The 25,840-nt window shown below is 39.8% G+C and overlaps 1 protein-coding gene across 8 annotated transcripts in view; it reads left to right on the top strand.

The window, feature by feature from the left end:
• Positions 1-25,840, top strand: part of Arhgap32 (Rho GTPase activating protein 32) — a 251,819-nt gene that overhangs the window by 204,238 nt on the left and 21,741 nt on the right. For 7 of the 8 annotated variants that reach the window (NM_001370957.1, XM_006510445.4, NM_001370958.1 and 4 more), the window contains 4 exons: positions 18,400-18,549; positions 24,290-24,392; positions 25,056-25,200; positions 25,585-25,667. In NM_001370957.1, coding sequence (NP_001357886.1) covers positions 18,400-18,549; positions 24,290-24,392; positions 25,056-25,200; positions 25,585-25,667 — 481 coding nt within the window. Of the gene's footprint in view, positions 1-3,412; positions 3,726-18,399; positions 18,550-24,289; positions 24,393-25,055; positions 25,201-25,584; positions 25,668-25,840 lie in introns of those variants that run through there. The other variant, NM_177379.5, reaches the window with a different exon arrangement.

A 25,840-nucleotide genomic window follows, 5' to 3' on the forward strand; every position in this document is an offset into this window, starting at 1 on the left:
ATTTTCTTACTCTGCACCAGGAAAAGAACCCTAGAACATTGATGATGCTTTCCCCCTCCTTTTGTTTGCCTCCTCTTCCACTTTATGCATAATGCATACTTGAAAAGTTTTTGACTTGTAATTATGAACAAGAGCTGTTTCCATTAGAGACATCAAAAATATTTCCTAAGTTCTCATGGTCCCTTAAAACTATGTAAGAAATAGACCCCTAGACACAGTTGTCCTGCCCTGGTTAGTCCTTGGCACTTAAGAAATCTTTTCAAATTTGGGTTTTATTCATTAATTAGATTAAATTATTATCTTGTGTGGTGCTAGAGATCTAACCCCAGCCTCATTCAGAAGAGGCCTCGTCCCCTATCACTGAGCAATAATAATATCCCAGTGCTTTGGTAAGTGATGACTTAGGTGCATGCTACAGGCTGTGCTGAAATAGAACTCAGCAGATGGAATTGAGAAGGAGCTATGAGAGGGTGGTGGTGAATATATCAGTGAGATACTTGGTATAATATTTAAGTGCCGTGGAGAAAAGTACAGCAGAGAGGAGTTCAGAGTGGGCATCTGGAACATTGTTCTTATGGGGTTGAGATTACAGGAGAGGAGTGTGTTCAGGGAAGGGACCATTGGAACATCACTTTTGAACAAAGACCTAGAGGACACGGGGAGGGAAGATCCAGGGACAAACTCCAAAGAAGGACTAAGGCAGTATTAAGGTAGAAAGCTGTCTGGATTTTAGCTTGTAAACGTGCCAGCAGGAGGGACAGGTGAGCTAGAGAGAGAACAGAGAGATGGAGTCCACAGGGAAAGGATGCCAGCTGTTTCCTCCTCCTTGGCCAAGGTGCCACCGTGGGTCGGCTGTTATTTGTGATGGTAATGAAGAGTGTAAGAGCAGTTGTTTGAGCTGATGAGCTCTGCTGAAAGGGTAATTTTGGTGGCTGATAGGGGTAAAAGAAAAGACTCAGAGTAGCTGTTTTGGGTGACAAGGCAAGAGGTGATGGTAGCTTTGGACAGTGTGTGGGGCATGAAAGTGTTTAGAAAAGTGTTTTGATTCTGAATATATCTGGCCATAATTCAAAGAATTTGCAAACACACTGTGAAGGCTTTGAATTATTCCAATAATATTTATAATAAAAAGTTAACAATGTAGCCAGTTGCCTCCCCAATGAATTATCTTGGCCTCTTAAACCCACCAAGGCCTGTCTTACTCCCTTTTTTCAGACAGACAGCTCTAGAGGTTGTGTTAAATGTGAAGAATAGTGACAGATGATTTCTTCTTTGCAATGAGTGATCAATAGTTGACACAATTCAGTGCATTTTCAGTTAAAGGTACTTGCAAATTTTTTGTTTTGAAATGTCTTAGAAAAAAATTGCAAAAATAGAACAGAGAGATCCCTTGTCCTTGTCACTCCCTGAGTTGGAGTTGTTACATCTTACATAACTAGCTGTGCAGTGCATTATGAAAAGCAGGGGATTGATGTCATCCAATACAGTTAACCATAGCGGAGACTTCACTCCCGAATCTGCCAGCATCGGTATGCTCTCCCATGTATCTCCACGTGGTAGAGAACAGCCTCTGGGTTTGGCATGAGAGCTGCTTCTGTGAGCTCTTCAGTTCTCTCACACCTACAGAAACTTTTGTGGAATATACTTATTCTTACTTCTTAATATTTTCAGTCATATAAAGGCCATGTGGATTGTACTGGGGGCTAGCAAAATGGTTTTCTTTGATATATGTTTCTTTTGTTCCCATCTTGGTTCTCTGTGTTTGTGTGAGGGTGCATATGTGTCTGGAAATTTGTGTGGGTGTACATACCCTTGCATGCATGTGGAGTCCGGAGGTCGCTGTTGGTTGTCTTTCTCAGTTACCCTCAACCTTATTTTTGGAAACAGGAATTTCTCTCTGAACTCAAAGCTAACCAGTTCAACAGGACTGTTTGGCCAGTGAGCACCAGGTGTCTGCTGCCCCTTTCTCCCATGTGCTGGGATTATAGACACTTACCACCACAGCAGGCTTTTTGTCTGGGTGCTGGGGCTCTAAGTTAAGTACTCATGCTTGTATGAAAGGCAGTTTACCAACTGGGCATTTCCACAGCACCCCGTCTTTGTTCCTTTTCCCCTCCTCTTTTCTCTCCCCTGCCCTGTTATGTTTAGTATTGAACAAAGAAATAATTCAGGGGGGGTTGGTTTCAATTTGAAATTAAAGAAGACACCTTCTTTGTCATGAGTAAGTCTTACATCAATAAAACCCTACGACCACAGCTCTTCCACTGCCAGGAAGTTTACTTGGTATGTTCTTGCCACTCTTAGGATTCTCTGTGTCCTTTTGTGTTTAAAACTAAATCAAATCGTTCTTTCTTTACCGTGGCTTGCCATTTAGCAACAGTTGTATATTCAGAGCTGTGTTCAAACACGGAGGGAAGCGTGTAACTGAGAATCTCACATGGAGTATGGTGAGCATTCGGTGGGTGTGGTCTCTGCTGCATAATAGCTATGCTGCTCTGCCACACTGCTCAGCCCCTCGGCCTTCTTCATTTGTAAGATCAGATAACAGCACCAGCATTAGAGAGTTGGATGAGGATTTTATAAGTACTTAGATTGTGTCTAGTACCTAGTAATGATTTTGTTGAAGAAAACAATATCTGACAGTGAAATTTCAATTGGAATTGGTAAAACCTCAATTGGAACAGGAAGTATGTCAGTGTTTTCTAATTTATTTTTTAAAAAATCCAGTTCAGTGGAGATAGTGTGGCACTGGTGAGGGGTCTCCAGAGTGTAGTATTGTGCAGATAACTAATGATAATGTCTTAGCAATGCTCCTGTGGTAGCGCTTCCTGAGCATTGCTTCTTCTGCTGGTGAATGTTTCTAATAGAGGACAGGAAGTGCCTTGGAGTCAGTGACAAATTGAGCCTCACACTGTGCAATGGAAGTTTGTTTTGGAAGTGCTGGATTTCAGTTCTGAGCAAACTTCCCTTTTCCCTGATACATGTATGGTTGCCTTCCTCAAAGCCTTTCATGCAGAGGCTGTGTAAATGGGTGTCTTGAAACATGTCAGTAGCAAAGCAGTCACAGCCTAGTATCAACCAAGCTATTGAAAGGTCTGTCCCTCAGCCTGTTGCAATGGCTTTCATGACTCAGCCTTTTACTAACAATACTTCCTACTTGGTTCCATACCTTTCTTGTTTTCCTTTGGCTTAACATGCCTCCTTTTTTCAGATACACTGTCCCCACCCACTTAGCAAACACAAATAACTGAATAGTCAGTAACTGGCAAAGCATGAAGGGCACAGTTGCAGTTTCCTAGGGCTGCTCTCTGACCAGGAAGCGCTCACCTGTGGGAGGCTGCTGGGTGGAGCCATGCTGGTGAAGCCTGTTCTGCAAGTGTGAGCTTAAATTGGGGCGTTCCTGTGGTGTGGCAGAGCTGTATGGCTGAGAGGAGGATTAGGCTCCTGAAGGCAGAGAGCTCTCACTGAGACTGACTCAAACAGGGCTGAAATCTGGGCCAAGGACTTCTGAAAGGGGGACCTGGAAACAGCTGGCACCTCCATGGGTGGTAGAGACCTGGCCAGGAGCCCTCTGGTGCTGGAGAAGGTCTGAGCTGCTGTGATCATGTTCCGTGTGTAAGCTGTTGCAGAGAATGCACAGCCGCCGTTGCCTGCTGAGTCTACTGCTAGATACAGTCACGGAGTAGTTTTAAATACTGATCTTAAAACGTGCATCACAGCAAGAGGTAAGGAGATCACAAGCCGTCATTCAATATTTCATTCAAACTACTTTTGGGCTAATTCCTTGGAGGTATTTTTAGATCCTATTTGATCTAAGATCTTAAGAGAGTATGTGATTCAGCATTTATCTGGAAATTGAATAATAGCATTAATATTTGTCTTGTAGAGATGTAATCACTTCTTAAAGTAAAATTTGTGAGTTGTACTGCACAAGTATTATTTTTCCAGAGATTTTTAGGAAATACTTATTTTTCTACTGTTTCTGGTCAGCTTATTTGGTAATGCCTTCTAGACCTCAGTTATTATAACAGATTTTCATCATTAGACAAGCATTCATGTAAGTGTGTGTGCTTATGTATGTGTGTGAGTGTTTCTTGTGGGCTAATATAATACTATTTCGATGTTTGATTAGAGGAAAATCAGCAGGGCTGACTTAGGACTTTAGCAGCTCTGGAAAGTCTGCTTGGTTAGCATAAGGAAGTAAGTTCCCGGCTGTCTGTCTTCCCCATTCCTGCCAGCATTCTGCTCCTGCCAGCACTGTCCTTCCTAAGGACCAGTGTCGTTGCTGTCACTCATGAAGGACTGTGTCTCCTCAGAGACTGCACAGCTCGTGCTTATGGGGTGCTTTGATAGAGCATTTTCATCATGCTCTTTCACTAGCATGACATGGAAGTAGGTATTCTCTCTAACACAGAGCAGTCCAGTTATGGTTTCTTTGCAAGACTGACCCACCATTGCTTACATGAAATCACTATTATCATTTTCAAAACATTAGGTGGAGAAGTTTCAGAATTTAGAGTTCTTTTTCATAGTCAACTTAGAAAAAAAAAACCTGTCATTCAGTCAAAATGATCTGAAAGCTCTTTTCACTTTTCAGGTATTGGATAATAATGTTTTGTACTCAGTAGAAGAGAGCAGAAATCTAAAATTACCTGGAAAATTGAAGGAGAGAAAAGTAAAAACCATCCTATATTTGTCCATACCCTCCCTAGGTTACCCTTTGTTGGAGGTATAAGCCAAATTTGACCAAACTTGATCTGAAAAGCTGAGTCAGATTCTTTGTCAGTCATGTACTAAGGGAAGAATAGCAAAGTTTTCATATCAGAGGGGAAAGAAATTGTAGTGGGGAAAACAGTTCCCACTTCCTGACACAGGGCTAATGTTTGACACCTGTCATTCCTTGTCAGGTCCGTGGTGGCTGTTTGGATTTTCAGTTCATTGCATCATGTAGGAAACAGGGGGCTAATAGGTAATATGCTAAAGATCTCAAACTTTAAAGGAAGGAAGCAACATTTGCCTTTAAAGAGACTTACTGTAAGTTGCATATTCTCAAATATACTTATATTTTTAGAACCATCCCTTCTACCTTTTGCTGTAAAATCTTTACACCCTGCCCCCAACCCATCTCTGGCACGACTAATGCTCCATATCAGTCTTGATAGCCTAATAGAATACCCAGGGCCAGTGGTGGATGCTCGTACTTGAATCTAATCAAAGAGAGAAAAAAACATACAGGAATCAGGAGTTTCATGCCATTGAGTCTAAGGTTCTAAAATTTTGTTTCCTAGAAGTTTATGTAGCATTTTGGTTGACCTATTACCTTTGATCTACCTGAATCACTAAAATATGTGGTTGCTATACTTTAATTTTTATAAGAATGTACATATTAATACATTTCTTCCTGAAATCATACTAACCAAATAGTACATCCTAGAAAAATAAGAGCCCAAGCAATATTAAACTTCTTAGCAGGTTTAAAAATCTGTAACCTGTGTATTATCTCATTCTGGTGTTAAAATACATTCAGCATCAAGGAATTTATATCTATCTCAAGTTTCCTCCTACTCGCTTCTGGTAAAATGCAAATCTTCCTTTTGTTCCACTTTTAGAAATGAAATTAGTCATAGTCTTTTATATAACTGAGTTGGTAAAGTCACCAAGTTATTAAAAACACACACACACACACACTTTGCTTTTGCAAAGAGTTGAGAAACAAAACCACTAACATATATTTTAGTTTGTAATTGAAATTTAAAAAATAAAAACAAGTGTCTGTGAGCGGAAAAAAATCTACGAGCTTATTTATATCAACCTAAAGTCACAGAATCTAGATTTGAGCTTCTGTGGTATTTCTAACAGGAATCATAGCTCCCTGGAAAATCAAGTAAGCAGTGTAGATACCAAGAGCTTTACCTAATGTTCCTGCGTTTTCCCAGGGAGCATGGTTTTCCAAAGCTCCGTCTTGTAACCATGTGTGTTATATCCTCTGGCGAAGGACAGCAGCCCAATGCTTCTTTGGTGTCCTTTGCAGACACAGTCTTAGTGAAATAGCCATGTATTTTAGGTGTGCCCTACAAGTGCCTTGTGCTAGTTGCAGAGAAGTTGCCCGTTTCCTGCTTCGTTTGTTCCATGTGAGCTGTTCTTTCTTCTGTCACAGAAAGATACTCTTTTGAAAATCACTGCAGGCCTATTTTCCAGAGCCTTTAGAGTCATTGATTTGCTTTCAGGTCAGCAATGACTTTGAAATGGCTCCTCATCTCTCTCATCAGCCAATGAGAGCCTATTATATAACTGTCAGAGAGTTATAACTGCCAGTGTGCCATTTTAAATCCAGCATGCAGGACCTGACAGGCATTCCTAGGATACCTGGTTCCCTCCCTTTGAGGTTGGAATGTCAGACATCACTGAGCACTGTGCAGGCTCCAGATAGTTGCTCTTTGGCAGCCTCTTGCAGCTGTCACCTGAATCAGTTACTGAATCCTGTGTTTTCTTACTTTCAGAATTGTTAATCATATATATAGCAAAACGCCAAAAAACCCCAAAGCCACTCTGTGCTTTATTTTGTTTCGCAATAACATCAAGAATATGTTAAAAGCTGAGGCTAAGCCTCCTCAAAGGGGTTTTCAGTTTATGTTTGGGGAATAAGGGCATGAAGCCCAAAACTGGACAACTGCTATTCCTGATTTCAAAAATAGAAGCTAACTTCAGTGGTTCCTGCAGAAGACATTAAGGATTTTGACTTTTGAACATCGCTCTGCAGAAGCCCAGAATTTTGTAGGTAAAACTTAGCATTCTTTTTTTTTCCCTCTTTTGCTGCAGTAATCTCCTTCCTAAAACCTGGGCCAAAAGTTAATCTTTATATTTTATATGGAGTTGGTCAACAAAAATCATAAAATAAACGGTATTTTATGCTTCTCTAAAAACTTGGAAATGAATAAACCAAAATAATCAATAGGATTATTATGTAGTATAACCAGTTTTATGCTTAGGTTCTAGAAAGTGAGGTATGTTATATAAGTTGGTTATATAAAGACTCCTCCCTCTAATTTTAAGCATCCATGGAACAAAATAATCTATATACTAGACGTTAAACTATAACCTTAATGGCAACTTTTTAAGATTAAATTTTATACAATCCTTTCTCAAGATGATTTAGGAAGGCCCCATTTAAAACAGAGTTTTCTAATTAAGTTTTCAATAATGTTCCTGATAAATTATTTAAAACATAAATATTTCCCATAGACTTGAGGTTCTATTTATTTATTTATTCATTCATTCATTCATTCATTCATTCATTCATTCATTCTTATGTGCTGTTTGACATTTGTGTTCCCACAGAGTTTTATGTTTGGGGAGTACTTTTATTGAAGTCTAGATTTGTGTTGCCTAGTGAAACATTTTATTATACTGTTCAACTAAGATCTTACGCAGATTGATTGTCTGCAATCTAGCAAAAATCATCATCAAAAACATATCTTCATATTCTTGGCCCAGTGCTTTTTCACTAGCCTAGCCAACAAAGGCCTACCTTCATCAGACCATGGGTTGAAGTCCCTAGTCTGAAATGCTTCAGAACTTTAAATGTTCTGCATCAAAATGATGCCCTAGTGAAAAATTCTATACTAGACCTTATGTGACAAATCACTATAACATCATATAAAATTATCCAAAGACTGAATATAAGGCACATGTGGAACATAAATGAATTTCATGTCGAGGCTTGGTCCCCTCTCCTTTTCTTTTCCACGAATGCATGAAAAAATATATACAAATTTATATTTAAGTAGATAGATATATATGTATGTCTGAATCTGAAAATATCAGAAACCTAAAGCATTTATGATACCAAACATTTTAGATAATTTCTGAATTTCTCTTATTATTGAAAACCTATAAAAGCTTTAAATTCTTAGGTTATTGGCTCAAGTATATTTTAAAATATTCAAATAGGATGATTTTAACTGAGTGCCAGTTATGTAGATACAGAATAGTATCAAGGAAACTGAAGAGACCTGGAATATTGGTGCTTGGTTATATCGATAATATACTACTGGATATGTAGAAAAGAGGAAAGGCATTATGCCAGTGTTTTTATAACCCTTGACATAGCATGTAATGGTCTATTTAATATTTCTGTCTGAATATAAACTTCTAAGAATGTAATAGTGATTAGATATATGTAGCTCATTTTAGAATACAATGCTAATAAAAACTAAAATTAAACTCATTAATATCTCTAAGGTCCTGACACATAGTAAGCATTCCATGAACATTTGTTATTCTATAATTATAACTGGTGAAGGATTTCTTTTCCTTCATATTGTCCTACAGGACCAGGGACAGTCCTGTGCAAAGTGTTAGAGAAAGGGTAGACCTGAGCATTTACAGACATAAGAATAGAGTCAGGAATAGGATGTCTTGCTTATTCCTTAATAAAAACTTAACTTTGTGTTTCATCTGCAAGGAACACTTTACTATGCTCTATGGAGTGTTTGTGAAACTGACCCTGTATTTCTAGCCCTCAGGAGCTCTGGCAGGGGGATCTTGCCACCCTGAGCTATAGGCTAAGATCCCCCTTCCCAGGTCCTCACAAAGTCATACTAGATTTTAGTAAGGGACTCAATGAAGATATAAAGGAGTCTGTTACATCGTTATCCATTCTTAGAACTTGATATGAAATGTTTTCAATAGTATAAGAGAAAGATGTTTTTAAAAGTTCTATATTTCAGTTACTAGAAAGCTTTTTTTTTGCTTGATTTCCTTTAGTACTTGAGTCACAGATTAGAATCTTGCTCAACCACCTAGAAAATGTCCTTTAGAGATTTAGAGAGCTACTACTGTTCAAGTAACTTACACATAATTTGTGAGTCCATTTATGTGCAGAAGAAAGTTTCATTTGTATCAATATTTTCTTGCCATACCCCGTCAAGTGCTGATCTTACTCAAAATGATCTCTTTTGTTTTCCAAAGGTCCTTTAAGATTATACACTAACACATACAAAACATAAGTTAATTTTCATAGCTCTTGCCTGTATCCATTTGAGATACTTAAAACTACATGTGAAAATTGTTCTTGTTTCTTTGCTATCGTTTAATACATCAGCAACCTTCTTAAATTTAGAAGTCCCTGTTTAGGCTGTCACAATAAAATCCCTGTGTATGTCTTTTTTTTAACACTTAAAAAAAAAACCCTAGTCCTAATGGTTATCTTATAAAAATTTGCTTATAATATTTATTCGAATTCCTCAGAAAGACTTATCATGGCTTCTGGCTTCAGTTCTTAAATTCTGACTCTCCTCTCTGGTCTCTTTACCTTAAAAGGATATGGAAAATCATACAAGGCTCTCAAAGGAGTTTTGAATTTAACTCCCCACTTTCATAATTTTAAAATTTAAAAAAAGAGAGAGAACTAAAAATCATCTTAGTAGATAAATAGATATAGCAAATCACCAGGTAAAGATGATCACACATTAATTTATACTTCTTAAGAATTAGTAGCAGGTAAGTTATTCACATTGGTGATTTCTGCTCAAAGTCCCAAAGTGACTCTTAATGGTGAGATGTAAGAAACAACTAGGTTAAAACCAGAAGCAAGATAATCATGTAAAAACACTTTTTCTATTTTTCTTTTCTTAGATTTATTTATTTCATGTATGTGGGTACACTGTCACAGTCTTCAGACACTCCAGAAGAGGGCACCGGATCCCCATTACAGATGTTTGTGAGCCACCATGTGGTTGCTGGGAATTGAACTCAGTACCTCTGGAAGAGCAGTCAGTGCTCTTAACGGCTGAGCCATCTCTCCAGCCCTTTCTTTAATTTTTAAAGATTATAATATAATCACATCATTATTGTCTTTGGCCTTTGGAGGGAGCATTGGCAGCCCAGATGTGTAAATTTCATTTAAGCTGTGCTATGTGTAGTTATAAACATACTTGCAGGTATTGTGTTTGTTTTTTCGTTTGTTCATTTGTTGTGGTTAGTTGTTGTTTAAGTAAGTACTTAGTAGTGTGACTCCTTCTGACTTTCAGACGGCCTTACTCTTATTTTACTCCCTCCCCCCATATTTAAGATAAACATTTCTTTTCTTTTTTTCTTTTTCTTTTTCTTTTTTCTTTTTTCTTTTTTTTTTTTTTTTTTTTTTTTTTTTTTTGGTTTTTGAGACAGGGTTTCTCTGTGTAGCCCTGGCTGTCCTGGAACTCACTTTGTAGACCAGGTTGGCCTCAAACTCAGAAATCTGCCTGCCTCTGCCTCCTGAGTGCTGGGATTAAAGGCGTGTGCCACCACACCCGGCTAAGATAAACATTTCTTAGAGATTCAGTTAAGTTAGAAACAAATGAGAGGACTGAGATGGAAGAATCAAATCCAGATCATATATGGAGGCGACTACTGTCAAATCATTACAATAACAGAAGCTGGGTTAGAGCGTTGGCTCAGCAGTTGAGAGTCCAGCATGGTTGTTGAATAAAAGATAATGTTTGTTAAGTTTTCTGCTCAGCAATAAGTGTTTTAGACTTACACATTGTTGTGACAAAAAGCCTATTGCATACTTACTATTATTAATGTTTTATAGATGAAAAATTATAGTTTATCCACACTCACGCAGCTAGCACAAAGGCAGGTTTGGAACTTTGGAAACCTTAATATTCCAAACTATGTTAAATTTCTACATGAAATGGTTAGAGGATGTAGTTTAGAAAAAAGATACCATTTAGAATAGCAACAAAAAATTGTAACATTTCTGAGACTAGCTCTAACAGAAAATATGTAAGACCTTAATATGAAAAGTAAATGAAGGACATAAAAGGACCCTCAGTAAAGGGAGAAAAGATTTTGTTCATGTCTTAGGAGACTCAGCATTATATTTCAAATAGCTTATTTTTCTCCAAAATAATCTATAATTGGGAGCAGATTCAATGACATTTCCCAAGGTTTCACCCTGACACGTTGATTCTCAGAAACCTATGAAAGAGTACAGGATACAAACACAGGGCTGTTCTGAAGAGTTAAGAATAAGTGAAGGGACTTATTTTTATTAAGTACTACAAAAAAAATAATAGTGATGGCAAGTGAACTCACAGAGTCACTGCGCATCTTTATACAAAACAGAAGTGGCTTTACAGATTAGTAGACAGAGCAATATTTAATTAAGGGTAATAGAATAATTGATAATATATATGAAAGAGAACGAAAATGTGAAGTGCTGAAATTTTATGTGGAAAATCCTACTGTATGTTTATGACTTGGGATGAAGAAAAAGGCAATAAAGTATTGGTATACCTAAAGACATGCTTTAGTTTATCCAATAAGAAACAAACTACGGATATGGTAAAGATTTTTGTGTGACATATTCAACTGACATTTGTTTTCAGGTTATAAAAGAATTAATACCTATCACTGAAGAGGAATCTGAGTCACTAGTAAAGCCAAACGCCTACTAAACTAACAATCTAAACTAGCAGTCACAGGAGTGTGTGCTAAAGTCAAATACAGTGTGGTATTCATGAGATTGATGGAAGAGAGAAACAGAATAGGCCATAGCTGTGAGGAGTGGGCATGTGCGTCCCTGGAAGCACGGTAACAGTGCGGTATAAGTACTGGCATTCTAGAGCTGCCTCTAGTAAACTTTAAGGAAGGTTGCACAGCAGCAGTATACTGCAGAAAAATGGTTCTGAGCATGGAGACCAGAGGAAGCCTCTCACTGTGCCAGGTAAGCACTTATGTAGCTTAGTGCAGTATCGACTAAGTTCAATTGAAACTCTAGCTGATAACAGGATAATGTAAGTAGAAATGGTTCTGTATACGTAAAAGGGAAGATTAATACAGCAAAAAATTAATATACTGAATTACAAGTAACAGGGATAAAAATCTCAAAATATGTAACGATATAGAATTTTTGATATTATGATTTTATTCCTATAATTCTAAACATACAACATGCTTATCTGTATTATTTGTCACTATATACACATCTAGTTTGAGTACAAAACACTGGTAAAGATGAAAAATACTAAATTTGAGGTAAAGGTTTTTTCTGTGTAGAGAAAATTGGATTAAGGCGAGCCTACTGCTTCAGCAGTCGATAGTGCTTTATTTCCTAAGCTGAATCAGGAAAAGATGTATGTGGGCAAGTAATATGGCAGTATGCTAAGCTTGGAAAACCTAGACGATGGATACATGAGTATTCATATTCTTTCTTTTAATTTAGTGATTCTCAATCTTCCTAATGCTGTGACCCTTTAATACAGTGCCTCATGTTCTGGTTACCCCCAACAGTAAAATTACTTTCGTTGCTACATCATAACTGCAATTTTGCTACTGTTATAAATTGTAATTTGAATATCCGTGTTTTCCAATGGTCTTAGGTGACCCCTGTGAAAGGGTTGTTCACCCCTGAAGGGGTTGCAACTCACAGGTTGAGAACCACTGGTTTAACTCTTCTGTACAATATAATCAAAGTTTGGTGTAAAATTTCAAAGTAAGTATTTACAGTTGGTTCAAAAAAACCTAGTGTCAGTTTCATTGATAACTTTATATATATTTTGATTGTATTCACTCTTTTTTCTCTGAACCTCCCATATCCACTCTCTCCAATCAACCCAACTTGGAGGCAGGAGGGCAGGGAAGAACCCTGTTGCTGGAAACATCTCCTATGTTAAAGAACTTTCCCTAAATGGGACACAAATGTCATTATTCCTCCCCAACAAAACTTGAGGATTATCATAGATTATCATAGTAGACAAGGCAGAAAGTGTGTAATAGCCAAACTTGGTGGATAATTTCAAGGAACCTGTTTTCTGGGCACAATAGGGCAGTTTGCACATACGATCTTACAGCACTTGTAACAGTGTGTCCAAGGTCTGCAAGAGCTCAAGCAGACAGAAGCCTAGCGTGGAGCACAGTTGGAAGGAAGGTGCGAGTCCCCACCCTGTCTGAGGCCCTGTGGCCATTTGATAGCTGCTGGGAGAGAGAGGGACGAGTCAGCTTTCTTTCATAATGTGACTATGGTAGGGTGAGCACACTGCAGGGCAGGCCTTAAATTTTATGTTTTAGGTTTTCTTTTGAAGAGCAGAATTTTATATTAGCCTATCAAGGCAGTTTAGTAATGGCCTAGATAGAATTCTTACTATGTGTTCTATGGTGTGTGTGTGTGTGTGTGTGTGTGTGTGTGTGTGTGTGTGTGTATTGCTATACTTAAGAAAAGCAAACTTGGCAGGTGTGGTGGCCCACACCTTTAATCCCAGCACTTGGGAGGCAGAGGCAGGGGGATTTCTGAGTTCGAGGCCAGCCTGGTCTACAGAGTGAGTTCCAGGACAGCCAGGGCTATACAGAGTAACCCTGTCTCGAAAAACCACCCCCCCCAAAAAAAAAGAAAAAAAAAGAAAGAAAGAAAAGCAAACTTAAAAATTTACAAATAAAAATTAAAATCTTTTTATATTTATATAATAGAAAATATTTAACGTACACAGTCAAGACTTAGAATCCTTGTTGTGAAGAGGCTGTTCTAAGACAGCCTAAATATGCAGTAGTTACCTGTGCTTCTCCTCCCCACAGCTGGCCTCTACAGAATGTTACCTAATCTATGTTTGAGAGCCAAGTAGTAGTAGAAATTAGAATACAGTGTGTGAAATGCCTCTGGATTTTAAGCATTACAAGCTTTATTTACATTTATAAGTTCATTATATCTTCAGTTTAATCAGGGCAATCTCCACAGAGTGTGTGTACCAAAACTATCTCCCCACCAGCCTTGCGTTTTGCCTGCTTGACTTTCTGAATTTGTTATAAATGTTACAAATAATGAATGTTCAAATAAACGTAATGCTGAGGCCATTTTCTAGATACAAACCAGCCTCTATATACACACTCAGAAGTTACGCCAAGTCCCGACTTGTTTTGTTAGTCTAATAGATGCGTGAGAACTGATTTAGGGAACTCTAGGTGAAGTATGAGAACTCAAATTGGCTTTGAGACTGTTTGGGAATTATGGTCATATAATTAAAGACCTCAGTCTTCCACCTCCATGTCAGGGTTCACCTAGCTCTACAGAAATGGCTGTCTTTAGTATCTTGCTAAGAACTGGTAATTGCTATCATAAAGATTTACCTTGGCAAGTAGACTAAAGCCTGTAACTACCAGGAAGACAGGTTTGGTAGGTTTGCCTGGCTTCTAAAAAGATTGCAGATAGAAAATCACTGTGGCTAAGTGATACGGAAAAACATAGTATTGTGACCCATGCTGCATTTTAAATTCTGGAATAGGAAATTTAGACATAAGATGCGATTGGTTTTAGTGGTATCACTTTATACTTCTTCCACATTTATTGTTTGATTATCTTTAATCTAGCCTGGTTTGTGGCCCTTGATCCTTAGAGCCTCTCCCACTTCTTCACAGTCACTGTGCCTCTCTGGGAATGGGTGTGTCAGCACTTAACCACCTAGAAGCAAGCTTTGCCTTCCTCAGCAGCAGTGTTTCAGTAGAGCTCAGAGTTTATTTTTGCCTTTCAAGAGTAACTGGTAACATTGGGTGGGGGCATTTCTTATATCCAAAGTGAGTTCCTTTTGGCCATTTTAATATGTAAGAAATGGGGGAAAAGTTTAAGTGAAGAATACTAACATAAATGAACAATTTGGAATTGCTGCTAGAGCATTGAATTTGAGATAATTAATTTGCGCATTTTGTTAGTTCCTCATAACTACTTTCTAATCCAATGTGATTAATCCATACACTGTTACCATCATGAATATCTATTATTTTAGACCTCGTGCTAGGATATAAATTTCAAGATGGAAACCTGCCATCCCCTCCCCCCCTCTCAGGATGGGATAGCATGTGATATATCAGTAATGGTTCTGAAAAGGCAGCAGGAATGCGGTGACTACGCAGTAAACTCATGGAGGACCCATCTGCCAATACTGTTCTAGCACCCTCAAGTGCAGGTGGGGCCTGCAGTCAATAGTGGCTTCTTCTGGTGGCTTAATTTTGTGCTTTATTACACCCTTTTTCAATTAGACCTTGTAGCACTGTTTTAGAGAAAGTAAGTGTGTACATTCTTCACCCTTACTGGGAAAGGAAGCCACATTAATACACCAAGAAGTAAGGTAAAAACAGCCCAGTGCCCTGAAAGGCCAGTTGAGTAAAGACTATACTCTGAATAATGGGGTTTATTGTAATTGAGAGTTTGCTTAAAGGATCAAAATTGTAAATTCATCCTGTCATTACTAATTAATTGTGGTATTCAATGTGTAATTAATTCCCATTGATGACTAAGTATGACGTTTCTAGTAAGAAAATAAAAGAGTAATTTTCCCTTTTCTACTATTGAGCTCAGTTTAACATGTACAAATATGCATAATAAAAATAAATCTTAGAAAGAACTAGCTATATATATATGTATATATAGGCATGTGTGTGTGAATTTAAGTGTTTGGAAAAGATATATACATTACTCATAGCTTTCATATGATAAACAAACTGAGACATCTTACTTTTCAAACTCAGTTTATCTTGGAGCTTATACAGCATCAGTAAATAATAAAAAAAATATAGGCTGGGTGTGGAAGTGCATACCTTCCGCACTTGGGAGGCAGAGGCAGATGAATCTCTGTGTTCAAGGCTAGCTCAATCTACACATTGAGTTTAAGGCCAGCCAGGGCTACCTAGTGGTACCCTATTTCCAAAAGCAAAACAAAACAAAACAAACAAACAAACAAAAAAACCGCAAACCAATAACTCCATGTGAGTGTAAAATTATTTATTCAGCCAAGTCCTTTTTGGTCCACTTTTGGCTTTATAACATACACACTGGGTGGATTTTTGTTTTTTAACATCGCCTGTTTTAAATTGGCTAAGCTAGTCAGTGAGTTCCCATGTCATAAAGACCAAACTCTCTGTTATGGCCTGTCATTTGTAACCACATTGCATACCTGCACCCCATTATCTCTCATAGCTTCTGTCGCTTTGATACATATTCTTTGGGAAAGTTCTCCCTGACCGACCTGTCTGTTGGAGTTACTTTGCTATCAAATCCTGTTTTTATTTTCTTATTAGCCACTTTTAAAAAAATTAAAAAATCCAGCATTTCGTTGGGTGTCATACTGCGCCCTGCTTCTCCTCTTGGGTGCCTGGAGCACAGGCAAAGTCCGTAACGAGTGGTCCACAGTCCGAGAGAGAAAACAGAGAGGTTGTGGTTCCCAGTCTCCTCTGTACCCAGGCACTACCAGCATATCGCTGGGAGTCAGGAACGGGGCTCCAGGATCCACACTTCCAGTCATGGCGTCCATGTGCCAGACAGGAAGGGGAAGGCAGAGCCTGCTTTGGAGACAGAACGTGATCTGATTCCGAGTGAGTACCTGCAGAGTACGGAGGGGCTGGAAGAGAGAGAGACAGCCTTCTCTGGGAGATTTAGGCATGGCTGTTTAAGATGAAGGTCTCCCCTGAGAGGATCCTTGATAAAGAGAAAATCCTTGCTTGTCCAAACCTCATTTATGATGTGAATGCATACACCTTACTCAGGGTGAACCCAGGATTAAATACCTTGTGTAAAAGGAATGCCCAGGAAGGGAAGCTCATTGGCTGAATGCTCAGGGAGTTTATCTAGACACCTCATTAGCATGGAGAACTGAAGCTTTGTATGCTGCTGTGACTGATTGCTGTGGCCCTCAGGGTCATGGTTACATGTTTCAGAGCAGAGAGTTAGGCCGAGAATGGCCCCACTCCTGCCATTCTCTTCTCGGGGTTTGAGCTCATTCAGCCTTACATTCCCGGTGCCTGTCTGGTAGTAAGGGCTCACATGCCCTACACTTGCTGTCTTCATTCAGGTTGTACCATTCAGGTGCTAAAAGCTCAAGCATCAGCAAATGGCCTGGTTTTGAATTCTAATTATTTAATCCTAGCATGTTGAGTCTCCACCTTGTTCTTCATGATCCTCGGCTAATATTGGAGCTAAAAGGCTGACCATATGGCTCAGTGGTAAAAGAACTTGCCTCATAAGCCTGTTGTTCCAAATTTATGTAGCTAGGTGTTGTGGTGCAAGTCTGGAACCTGGACTACATAGACAGAGACTAGAGAATCACCTGGAATCTTAGGGGCTGCCCTGAATACACAATAGGGCAAAATAGTAAGAGAGAGCCTGCCTCAAGAAGGGGAGAACTAACTCCCCAAAGTTGTCCTGTCTTCCATGCAGGACATGTAAGCACATAGTAATTATAAATTAGTTAAGTTACCAGAATCTTCCTGGGCAAAGCAAAGGAAGACTCATGTCCCAGGAAAGCTCAGCCAGGATACTGGAGTCTGTGAGAAAGATGCTTCCTTCTGCAAGTAGTTTCCAATGAGACGAAACGAAGGATGACCAATATCTGGTCTGGTCTAGGCTGGTCCATCTCTAAGTGGCTCTAGGTAACACAGAATTTCTCTGTAGTCCATGTCTGTTCAGAATATAAAAGATTGGGATTTGCCGAATAATGTGTAGTAACAAGAATTGGACTTGAGTAATCATGCATACAGAGTAGGGAAAGGCTTGGGTAAGGTTCTTCAGTCCACAGCTGCTCTCTGAGCTTCTGGTGTTTGCAGTGTGTTGAGTAAGTCTTCCTGCAGGCTGCATTTCTTAGCAAACACCATTGTTTTAGGGATTTGCCTGTTTTCAGTTCATTCACTTTCTGTTGACTTTCTGATGTATTAATAAATGGAAATATTTTCTCCAAATATTAATTTCCTTACTTCTTGCCTTGATTGTCAAAGAGTTTGAGTTGATGAATTTAGGTAATGCTTTGTGCCATCATAGGGTGCTCTTGGTAAAAGAGGAAGGAAAGTAGTTTCTTTCTCCAGTTGTACCCCACGAATTAGGAACTCTGTGAAAATTTCTCATTGATAAAAATATGTAGCCATGCCTGTTAACACAAGCATATCTCAGCTTAGTTGGGAAATTAAGGCAAGAAGATCATAAGTTTAAGGCCCGTCTGGGCTACAGAACAAGTTCAAAGCTGACCATGCAACGTGGTGAGAGCTATCTCAGTGTACAGTCCAAAGGCTGAAGATAGCTTAGTGGCAGAGTGCTTGCTCTGTACTATTCCTGCAGGCCTTTCTCACTGCAAAGATCTAAAAACAAGACGGTGGATTCAAGATCCGTTTCTTCTTGTGTGCTCTGAGACGATGGCTGGCTCTCCAGGCGGGCTGGATTGAAAGGTCAGAGAGTACAGTATGTATAATTGCTCCTGTCTCATTAAATAGGCTCACAGGCCAGCAAGAACAAAGTACACCAACGTCAATAAATAGCTGCCTACAGTTATAACGTATGCGTGTAGTAGGTGATCTTGAAGTTCGACTGTTAAGGTTGGCTTGTTTTTGTGCTAACTGAAATGTAATCCTTGCTACAACTAAGATTTATTTATTTTTGTTTCTTAGTGTCTAAAAAGCACGGCAAGCTCATTACTTTCTTGCGAACATTCATGAAGTCTCGCCCAACAAAACAGAAGCTAAAGCAGCGGGGCATCTTGAAAGAGAGAGTATTCGGTTGTGACTTGGGGGAGCACCTCCTCAATTCTGGGTTTGAAGGTAAAAATTAACTCTTTGAGCTTATGGTATCGAATCTTCACATCTTTGTATTGGTTTTCTTTCACCAGACACCCAGTACCTGTGGTAAATGGTGCGTGCGTTTGGTACTTGTGGTAAATGTTGAGTTCAGCAGCCGACACCTAACTTCAGAGCCTCACCTCAGTTCTGGGTGGAGCGACGTGTCAGGGTGTGCCTTGCCCACAGTGCTGTGGTCATGTAGGGAGAGCTGGCATGCGTGCAGGACATGGTGACTCTGTGGTTTGTTACACCGTCCAGGCAGCTTCTGCAGCCAACTTCCCTGTTCGTGTCCTAAAACACTCACTTCCAGTTCTTTAGTGGGAGGGTGACAGGTGAGACTGTAACATACTGAAACCAACTGCGTAGATTTTATAACTAAGTTTACATTCCTTTCTCTTTAAATTTGGAGTCCAGAATTTAGTGGTTGGATGAATGGTTAGAGGGAAGGAAAGGAATTCGAAGTTCTGTTGACAAAAATGAGTTCTTTAGTATCCAGATTAATTGTTTTATTTGATAAGTATGCAGATTTTTTTTTTTTAAGATTTGAGACTTTATATTGTTTACACGGGGTATATCTATAGTTATACCATGAATATATATTTTATATACACAGGGGCTATTTTAAAGTCTAAAGGAATTAAATGTATATTTTCAATTCTAAAACAGTTAGAACAATCATGAAAAAAAATCAGATATTTTATATACAACTTGAGAGGAGATGAGAAATACTTATAAAATAAAAAGTTGTACCTATCTATGTATTATGTATAATTGTTTTTCCTTACACTTACTGTGTTTTCATTTAGACTAACTAAATTAATAACAATATGAACTGTGGTTGTGTGCTACATAATGCTGTATTGGGCAGTGATGGATTGTGTATATGATAGTAGTCCAGTAAGATTGTATTGTAGCTGAAAATTTCTTGTTACCTAGTGAGATTGTTGGCTTCAGAAGAGTTAGCACAGACTGAAGATCCCAGGTCCTGAGTTTAGTCTCCAGCATCACTGCCTCCCAAACGAAAGTCCAGGCCAGCACTTCAGTATGTGTTTATAATAACATTGGTGCTGATGGCTGTATAAAAGTATAAACTATAGCATTATAATGATATACCTAATATTTATTGGTTTTGAGACAGCCTTTGGCTGGCCTGCAGCTTCCTATCTAGTCCAGGATGGCCACAAAGTTCCTGCTATCTTTGTTCTGCATGCTGCGATTGTCGGTGTAACCTAGCAGGCTTGACTGTGAACACCGTTCCTGATAACTAACTATAATGAATGATAATATTGCTGTTGTATACTAACTGTACTATTTAAAATAAGCATCTTTTCATTATAGAAGTGTTTGTTATGGCGTTTCTACACTTACATTGGTTATTGTGGAGTACATTACTTCTATTTAAAAGTTGCTGTATGCTGGGATGGCAGCCGCTCTTGTATTTACTATGTCTTTTGACTGGATTATTTTCTTCTGCATTTGATCTAATCTGGCTTTGCCATTTTTCTGGCCTCTGAGTGTACAAAAGCCACCATTAATGTGTTAGGAAGAGACCATGTTGTTTGATCTGGAAACTGTATTAACAGTGATCAAGGACCCTGCAGGTAGACAGCATCCATGATGGTTGTTCCCTCTGCCAGGCTTGCATTCTGTCAGCTTTGATGGTGAGAAGAGAATGAAGTGATTATGAATGCTTTGCAGAGACTCAAAACTGGTCAAAGTGCTGAGAGCAGGTGACTGTTGGATGCCCAGTTCACAATACACATCTGTATCGCCTCCTCCAGGGCTCAGAGGCCATCACGGGCTAGGAGGCAGAAGGCGGAAGAGCTGGAACATCAGAAAGAGGGCTGTGAAACAGTCCATGCTGGCTTTTGTACCCATGAATTCACAACAGCAGCGACTGTCTATGAAAGATCTCACTAGCATTCTGACATAGTGACGAAGGGGATTGTAAGGCCTGCCCCTCCCTGGAGAGCCATAGGCAGTTCCTCAGAGAGGGGTACCATACTACTTAGTGGTATATACACTGGCATAACTTCCATCTATGCTCATGTAGACAACCCTAATTAAGTGCAGAGGGCTGCCTACACATGCACACTCTCATGCACACAGGGATGGAATGATTGCAAAGAAGGAAAGTGAGGAGAATATGATCAAAGTAAAGTACAGGGTCAGGAGAGAGAGAAATTATGAAAGAATAAATAAACTTTAAATAGAGAGCTCAGCATTATTAGGGGCAATGAGAGTAACAGACACTGACAGACTGGGGGGAGATGACTGGAGTCTGAGTGCTGACGTGTGCTAAGACTGGTAGAGTTATGTCATTGAAGCCCTCCGCTACCAGAACCTTGCTTGGGTCTCACCAAAGCATGTTAAATGGCATCTAGATTTACCAAGGGTGGGGAAGTTGTGAAAGTCAGCATGGCTGAGGTGGAGCTGGCAAACGCCTTAACCCGAGGTGTGGGTGAGGGCAACGCTCAGCCACAGAGGATGTTCTTGATGGATGGATAGATATGGAGTAACTGGAACTCGATCAGAAATGCACAGTCAAAGAAGAAGCAAGAGTAAGGAAGTTCTGGAGGAAAAGGAACCCCCAAATTCATGATGAGGCTGTTATCGCAGAAGCTTCCACAGACCCCAGCAAGTTCAGTTTACCCCAGTGCCAAGAGGAAGTGTTCTGAGGCCCTTTCTATTGATACATCTATGGCAGACCGAGCCGGCCACTCTGAGTACCTGGGGCTGAACAGCTCTCCAGGAGCTGTGTGCAGGGCCTGGGAGTAATCCCAGAAAACACTGTTCCGTTCCAGAGGGGAGGATGGCGGTGGGGACTGCGATACCGAAGATCCTGATCCAGAGTTAGCCTGCGATAACATGCTTACGTCTTTAGTTCTGAAAAGTTTAAAATAGAATTAGAAAATGGAAAAAGCTTGAAGAGTAAGGAAGAAAATTATAGTATATTGTAGTTTTAGCTCTGATTGCAAGTCAAAATATAAACTTATAAAATAAAATTTTATAGCAGCTAAGATTAATTTACTAAGAAAATTTTTTTATGAGTTTAGTGCAGCCCATGCAACAGTTCTCTAGACACACACAGATGCCCAGCACAGCCCTGAGCCCAGGCTGACTCACTGAGCATAGCTTCCAGTCCTCAAGGCCCTGTTCATAATAAATGTACGTTTCTCTACAATTACTATGCATAGATATAGATATGTTTACAGATATAGATATGTTAAATATTTATGTGCCGGGCTATTATTAACCACAGTGTTCAGAATAGTACCATGCTGCTCAGCTTTATGCCTTTGGGGCAGTGGGCAAGATTGTACAACCTAGGTATAAAGTGGCCACATTGTAAGGCATGTATGAATAATTCTAATGTTGGTACAGTGAAATCAAAAGATATCTGAGCATGTATCCCTGTCTTTAAACAAAACATGACTGTAGGGTCTTTGCCCTAAATATTTGCATTTCTGGCACTTTTTTTTTCTGAGAGAGGGACTCATATTATAGCAATATTTTACTAAGTGACTCATTTTCTCTATTCTGCAGTGAGTGATGAGAGTCACAGAGGTAATCCTGTTACACTTTTTACTGTTTCAGCACCTCCCTGTTGGAATGAATGACAAAGCTGACCTACCTGCTTCTCTTATGTGGTGGCTGGTGGTGTAAGAAACCAGGCAGGAGCCCGACAAACCTGTCTTCTGTTAATGTTTCACTTGTTGTCCCTAGTGCCAGGGTTTGACAGAGTGTAAGCTCTCCCAGACTCACAAAATGTGAGCTCACTAAAAGTTACAGGTATTTATAGGGCCGCTAGTTTAAAATCTGCCAACAGAATTTTCTGTGCAACTATTAGACTAATTTGTCATTTATTTGGACATCTTTAATTGCAGAGTCAGGTCATTTTCTTACTTTTATGACTCTTGCCATTTTCCAGCCTTGCTGTGGTGCAATCATTAATAATTGATAACTCTGATTAATCATTAAGAATTAATAAGAGACTCCACCACCAGACTGTTCTGTCATGTCTGAGCATCCAGCAGCAATTAAGCAAGTTTCACTCAAATCTTACAGGTTTTGTTTTTCCTTCTCTCCCTCTCTCCCTCCCTTCCTACTTCATTAGAGAAGACAGCTGCCAAGATAATATTTTGTTTTGACAAATACAGGTTTTACTGCACTATCATAAGTTCTCTGATTATAAAATCTGGTCATGTGAAATGGAATTTTCAGATATCTAAGGTTTTTGGCTGCTATTGTTTTCACTGAAGGCTTGTGCATGCACATGTGGCAGAACACTGGAAGTAAGGAAAGAGGGAGGGAGAGAGGGAGGATAGGGAAGGGAGGGAGGAAAGAAGGAGGGAGAGAGGGAGGATAGGGAAGGGAGGGAGGAAAGAAGGAGGGAGAGAGGGAGGATAGGGAAGGGAAGGGAGGAAAGAGGGAGGGAGAGAGGGAGGATAGGGAAGGGAGGGAGGAAAGAAGGAGGGAGAGAGGGAGGATAGGGAAGGGAAGGGAGGAAAGAGGGAGGATAGGGAAGGGAGGGAGGAAAGAAGGAGGGAGAGAGGGAGGATAGGGAAGGGAGGGAGGAAAGAAGGAAGGGAGGGAGGAAAGAAGCAAGAAAGTTGTTTTGAAATGTCTACACTGTAAGGATTAGTCTTTGATATACAAAGTACTCAGTGCTATTTGCTACTGCTTTTTGATTTTTAATGACAAGGACCTTCAGGTTTTAAGTGTAAAATATGATATCTGAGAGGATTTGAAAGGTGGACTGCATAAAAGGCAGGAAAAGCAAGGCACCATTAGAGTAAAGAAATGATGTGGAAACATACTGTGAGTTGAATTCAGTAGCTCTGCCTGTCTCACTATCAATCTAACCTGCTTCAGTTTACTGTATTTCTCCCTTAGTATAGCATCTCTTTACAGACCAAGTAATGTCCTCCCAAACCTGGCTATCAGGGATTTTAACTGACACTAACACGTGGCCAACTAAGAAGCCTGTGTGCTGTTTAACCTGCATTACAAAATGAAGAATGCTAAGCTGTGGCCATTGTAAGATTGAAATGGTTATAGAAGTTTATTACATAGTTTCAAACTTTTGTTCTATCGCACATGCCCGAAATAGCTATTCCTTTGCATTGACTGAGATGTCAGAGAAACTTGGTGTAGGAGCCAAGTGTTACAGCACTTGTCATTATGTTGTTGGGGCAAACACTTTGTAAAGTCTCTTGCTGTGGATGACCTTGAGTGAGTTGCTGTTTGTTTATTTTAGTTTGTAGTAGTGTGGGGGTTAAACACTTGATTTAAAACAGTCTGGTTGAAGACTGTATGAATGATACACAGACTGAACCAGGCTAGAGGTTGCCAGGTGTAGATACAAGTTTAATAAACCGGTGATGATCTTCCTCCCCTTCCTTCCCCTTCTCCTTCCCCTTCTCCTTCCCCTTCTCCTTCCTCCCCTTCCTCCCCTTCTTCCCCCTCCTCCCTCTCCTCTCTCTCCTCCCCCTCTTCCCCTTCCTCCCCTTCCTCTTCTTCCCCTTCCCCTTCCTTTCCCCTTCCCCTTCCTTTCCCCTTCCCCTTCCTTTCCCCTTCCCCTCTTCCTCCTTCTCCTCCCCCTTCTTCTATAACAGACTGATTTGTGAATTTCATTTTGCTTGTAAACACAAAGATGTTTTGAGCATTACTTTGGTTACACTGAATAACAACACTGATCTGTCTTTAAAACTCTCTTTAGTGCCCCAGGTTCTTCAGAGCTGCACAGCGTTCATCGAGAGGTATGGCATTGTGGATGGGATATATCGTCTCTCTGGCGTTGCCTCCAATATCCAGAGACTTCGGTAAAACTCTATAGCACCTTCTTTTTTATCCTTATTTAACTAACTCAGCAAATTAAACTTATTTCAAAAACAGCAACTATGATAACCATGGTTATTAGTAACATGTTTGAGATAGAACTAGGAAAGAATACCACGTTATTCTCCTCCTAAATGACATTTCATTATCTGCAGTGTCCCAGAGCCATGCTTGCTGACTTCCTCAGTAGTATTTTATCTCTTTGAAGTGTTGGAGGAAGGCCAGTGGGATGGCTTAGCAGGTAAAGGCAATGCCAAGTCCTGTGACCCAGGTTCCAACCTGGAGCCCACACAGTAGAAGGAGAGAACACACTTCCAAATTGTGTTCTGTCCTGCGTGCATGTGCCTTGGCAAGTGTGTCAAAGTCCAAAAGTAATATAGGAAATATAATGATGTGACTAAAGTAGAAAGTCACTGAAGTAAACCTTTAGGGCTAAAGACTTTTCTGTTATAATATTGAATGGATATCTGACAAAAGATGGCCTCTCATTTGTTTAAGTCCAAATATTGGTTTGTTATATGTAATACTTTGAAGGAAGCAGCAGCTCTGAAGTAGAGGGGAACATTTTGGGCTTCTGCTTTTTGTTCTGTGGTGTATATTTTCTTCTCTTCACTAAAGTAATTGTCTTTGTCTTCTGTCTTGGTTAGTCATGAATTTGATTCTGAGCATGTCCCCGACCTGACAAAAGAACCTTATGTTCAAGACATCCATTCTGTGGGCTCCCTCTGTAAGCTGTACTTCCGAGAACTCCCAAACCCTCTGCTCACCTACCAGCTATACGAGAAGTTCTCTGTGAGTACCAGAGGGTGGGATAGATCCTCCCTCTCAAGGTCTCCGTGGAGTTTTGTTGTGTGTTTATTCCTAATGTGTTGTGGTTTAATTTCATTCGAGAATTAGTTCTGTGCTGACAAAAGACTCCCTGAACAACAGCAGTTAAGTGGTCTGGGTCTTTGAAGCTTTCAAATTGTTGTTCTCTTCCTTCTGGCATTGAGCCACTAACTCAGCATGCATGGCATTGAATACCAGCATGTCTTTTAACAGTGGCAAGTGAGCACCACAGCGTGTGGGGACAGTGTGCCTTCTTGATGCTTCGCTTTGCCCCAGTGAGACTGCAAGTCAGGAACTCCCATTTGGACTAGCAGAGCTCACTGCTGTGGTGGGTTGTATCTGTTACAGGATGCTGTTTCAGCAGCAACGGATGAAGAACGGTTGATAAAAATCCATGATGTCATCCAGCAACTCCCCCCACCACACTATAGGTAAGTCATGACTTGGCAGATAGATAGTAGCAGCCGAAGCTGAGGTTTATATTAGGCACAGCTGGGTCTTTATGGCTCATATGTGAATGATTGTTTTTAATAATAGAATGTATAGTACTGTCTTTTGGTCACTGTCTTTTATTGGTTTTAATCTCTGTGTAGTTAGGGTTTCA

Source organism: Mus musculus, chromosome 9 (assembly GCF_000001635.26).
Source record: "Mus musculus strain C57BL/6J chromosome 9, GRCm38.p6 C57BL/6J".
Taxonomy (NCBI): Eukaryota; Metazoa; Chordata; class Mammalia; order Rodentia; family Muridae; genus Mus; species Mus musculus.